Source organism: Galeopterus variegatus, unplaced genomic scaffold, assembly GCF_000696425.1.
Source record: "Galeopterus variegatus unplaced genomic scaffold, G_variegatus-3.0.2 Scaffold138, whole genome shotgun sequence".
Taxonomy (NCBI): Eukaryota; Metazoa; Chordata; class Mammalia; order Dermoptera; family Cynocephalidae; genus Galeopterus; species Galeopterus variegatus.
In genome coordinates, this window is record NW_007726249.1 from 360807 (window position 1) to 364812 (window position 4006).

General features: G+C 55.1%; 1 protein-coding gene across 1 annotated transcript in view; it reads right to left on the reverse strand.

Annotated features, from left to right (window-relative positions):
* The window catches only part of PLOD1 (procollagen-lysine, 2-oxoglutarate 5-dioxygenase 1), a 29959-nt gene extending 26210 nt beyond the window's left edge, over nucleotides 1-3749 (reverse strand). Inside the window, exons 1-6 of the mRNA XM_008589887.1 lie at nucleotides 3698-3749; nucleotides 3443-3534; nucleotides 2180-2313; nucleotides 1579-1742; nucleotides 366-478; nucleotides 125-174 (exon numbers count right to left, since the gene is read on the reverse strand). Coding sequence (XP_008588109.1) covers nucleotides 125-174; nucleotides 366-478; nucleotides 1579-1742; nucleotides 2180-2313; nucleotides 3443-3534; nucleotides 3698-3749 — 605 coding nt within the window. The remainder of the gene's footprint in view (nucleotides 1-124; nucleotides 175-365; nucleotides 479-1578; nucleotides 1743-2179; nucleotides 2314-3442; nucleotides 3535-3697) is intronic.
* Nucleotides 3750-4006: the final 257 nt, after the last annotated feature.

The following is a 4006-nucleotide window of genomic DNA, read 5'->3' on the forward strand; positions in this document are numbered from 1 at the left end:
GAGCCCTCATGAATGGGATTAGTGCCTTTTTAAAGAGACCCCAGAGAGCTCTCTTGCTCCTTTTCCTACATGTGAGGACACAGCTTGAAGACCACCATCTATGAACCAGGATGCGGGCCCTCACCAGACACTGAATCTGTTGGCGCCCTGATCTCGAACTTCCAGCCTCCAGAACTGTGGGAAATAAATGTCAGTTGTGTATAAGCCACCCAGTCTATGGTAGTTTGTTACAGCAGCCCAAAGGGACTAAGACACCAGCCCAGGGGTGCAGGCCCCAGGAGGACGGTTCCCAGTACAGCCTGGCACTGGGAGGCAGGGTCAGATTTCCCCAGCTCCCTCTCCTTTGTCTGCTTGCTGCCTCTTACCCTCTTCTCTGGGTCCAAGAAGATCTTGGTGTAAAAGAGCTGGTCACTGTCGCTGTCCTGGCCCTCCCACTCAGCCACCAGTTTGCTGAGGTTGGGAGCATAACCGATGAAGCCTGGGGGTCGGAGTGGGGACACCAAGACAGACACTTAGCTTCTGCCTCCAAGCCGGAAGCCTCCTCCCTCCGCCCCTCTCATCCATCTCCCATTCCTTTAAAAACCCTGCCTCCTCTCAGAAGTCCTCCTGGATTAAGGGCAGGTGGGTCTTCGGGCTGGAAACAGGCCTGCCTATTAATGTCACTGGCTGACAAGTTCCCACTGACCCCAGAGAGAAAGATCAACAGTGCCCACTACGCGGCACCAGCGCAGGGCTGGGCATCACATATGTGATGAGTAAATGGATTGGACCTAAGCCTCTGAAGAGTAGAGCTGGTGGGGTGCAGGCTTGGAGCTCCTTTGTATAGTTATCTGGGAAACTTGGCCCAGAGAAGGGCAGAGCCTGGGCTAAGGTCACACAATGCTTTCGGGGCTGAGCCCTGGCATAGCGAGGAAAGCCCACACGGGCTCCCTGGCCACAGTGGAGACTGGGGAGAGGCTAAGAGAAGAGAAGTGGGACACCGCTACCCCTGGGCCAGGGCCAGCATCAGGCCACCTGGACCGTGCTAACTTTCTGGGCCAATGGAGAAAAGTGGCTGCTGGGGGCCACCCCCCTTCTGAGGCTAGACAGAGGCCTACGGTTTTATTCTCCAGGCAGTGGGAAGTCACTGCGTGATGTGTGTGGATTTGCATGTTTTTCAAGACCCCTCTGGCTGCTGGATGGAGAACAGACTGGAAAGGGAGGAGGGTGGAGCTTGGCAGAGCAGTCAGGAGTCTACTACAGATGGCCAGGAGCCCAGTGAGGATGGTGGCCTGTGAGACGGTGGGTGTGGACACAAGGGGGCAGATTTGAGAGACCTCTGGAGAGGGAGCGATGTGACTCCATGGATGGACAGGAGGCGTCAGGAGTGACTCCTTGGTTTTGCCCATGCAGCTGGGTGGTTGTTTCATGAGATGAGGCAGACCACAGGGGGAGCAGGTTTGGGATTAAAAACTCAGGACACTCTGCATTTGAGACCTGTGAGACATCCATGCGGGATGTCACACAACAGGGACACTCACGAAGGCAGTGGATGGACCCCTCTGCTGACCCCACAGGCTCTGCACCCAGGCCTCTCACCTCCAGAGCCCAGGAACCGCTTGCCATCGGAGACCGCCGGATACTTGGCCTCCAGCCTGCGGTCTGGGTAGATGAGCTCCTCAGCCGAGAAGACCACCTGGCTCCTGGCCTGCCGGAACTTCTTCAGGAGCTCCCGGGGCCCCGATGCAAACACCACGTCATAGCTGTGGCCAGAGCGGGGAGAAGACAGAGCGGGGACCCAGTGAGGGCACAGGAAGGAGGGACCAGGGATGAAGGCTCTTCACAAATCCCCCTCCCCCCACGCCAGCTCTGGGCCACCATCTGGGAAACAGATATGCTCCAGTGTCTCTGGCTCTGCCTGCTATGTTTCCACCCCCACCCTGAGCATAGAGATGGTCTCCGTAACCTCTGCCTTCTCACACTCAAGCACCAGACAGGTCAGCCCCACCCATCTTTTCACCAACAGTGGGAATGGGCTACACCAGAGGGTCTGGTCCTGGGGTTCACAGGCCCCCTAAAATTGTAGACAACCTTAGCTAGAGTGATGCTCCTCATCCCGATGTCCTGGGAGGGCCTCATATTCTAAAGAATATTCCTTAATCTCTGCTGAGGGGCCCGGCCAGGAAACCCCGGCCCCCACCTGTCTGTGAAGAGAATGACCAGGTCCTCCTTGTCCGCATGCTTCTCCAGGGCTTTCTTCAGCAACCGAACCTTCTGCCCTCCGCCCACCGACATCCCCTTCTCCACATTCCAGTCCTCCCCCAGGCCGAGTGCCTGGAAAGAAAGGCCCCTTAACATGATCTTTTGGCAAAGAAATATCTGGAAAATTTCCACCCCAACCTAGGTAGTAAATATTTTTGTTTCTGTTTGGCAACAATGACTCTCCCCTGCAGGGAGACCATACTACACGTGTGTGAGACTGATCTGGCTTTGGGGGACAAGGGGGTCATATGACCATGCCTGGCCAATCAGAATGTCCCTTCCCTCCTGCCCCTCCCACAGCCAGAGGTTTGAGCATGTGACCCTAGCATGGCCAATCACAGCTTTCCCTGGGACTCTTCTGTTAAAACTAACGAAAGCAGGTCTTGTTCTGCTGAAGTTGAGAAGCTGGCGCGTGTGAGTCTGTGGCTGGTGGTCATCTTGCCACCATGAAGACAGAACATGTCAGCAAATGAAGATAAACAGGGCCTGAGATGGAAAGACAAGGCCCTCACTTTGATGCTTGAAGCCCTGGACCCATCTATGCCTGAAGCAACCCTCTGCTTGAGCCCTCATTCATATGAGCTAATGCACCTTCTTTCCAGCTTAATGCCATTAGACTGCAAGCTCTGTGTAGGCAGTGACATGGTCTGTCTTATCCAGCACTGTCTCCCCAGTACCTGACATTGTGCCTGACACACGGAAGCTCTCAGAACACTCAGATGAATGGAGGAACGTCCCTCTGCAGGGCTCAGCCCCATGGACTGCACACAGAGGACACCAAGCCCATGCCAGTGGTGAATGGAGCATTAGCTCAGGTGTCTTTAGAACAGTGTTCATACTACAGGGAAGGTCTCCAGACCACAGCCATCCTGAAATCCCGTGGGGGAATTGGTGAAAATGCTGGTTCCCAGTATCTGCCCTCTAAACCAGCCTCTCAGCTGCGTCTTCTGCTCTGTCACATCTGAGCGCCACTCTGTACCTCTCCAGCCTCATCTCTCCCTCTCGCTCACCCCTAGACTTTGCTGTGGCCTCTGTTCCCTCTTCCTTTTCCTAGCTCATTTTCATCCTTCAGGCTTCCGAAAGCCTCCCCTGTGCTTTTGAGTCTTTCTTGGGGGCCCTGGCAGTTTAGGAAGGAGGACACCAGCTCCTGGATTCTCCCACCACCCCTCGCTGGCCCTGCCTTTCCCAGGAAGCCCCTTACCTGGATCTTGTAGTTGAAGAACTGGGCTGAGCGCTTGAAGCGGCGGAAACCCTCGGTCTCCTTAGTGGCCACCGTGAGGACTAAAAGGTTGTCTGTGGACAGAGAAGGGCATGGTGAATGGGAATGGAGGATGAGGGGAGGTGACAGGGAAGAGGGGTCACAGTTCCAAGTGACCTGTCAAATCCTGGAAGAANGGGCAACCCACAGGGCTTCAACGGGGAGGATTTGGTTTCCAAGCAACAGGGCCTCGCCCACCTGCTTTCTGTCTGGTCCTGCCAGTCCACCTTGGGCTGAGGCCAGAGCCCATGTCACCAGAGCCCCTGGCACCAGAGCACTGGGTCCTCCCAACCTGCAGTCCAAAGTCCAGCAATGATTTCCCCAGACAGACAAGCCCGTAATCCAGGGTCAGCAGAGATAAATGAGAGACAGCAGAGTGGGGTGATAAAGACAGATTGCTGGACAAGTAACTTAGCCTCTCTGTGCCTCAGTTTCCTCATCTGTAAAATGGGAATAATACAGATCATAATGTACCTTTCTCTAGAGACTCTCATGAGGATTCAATGA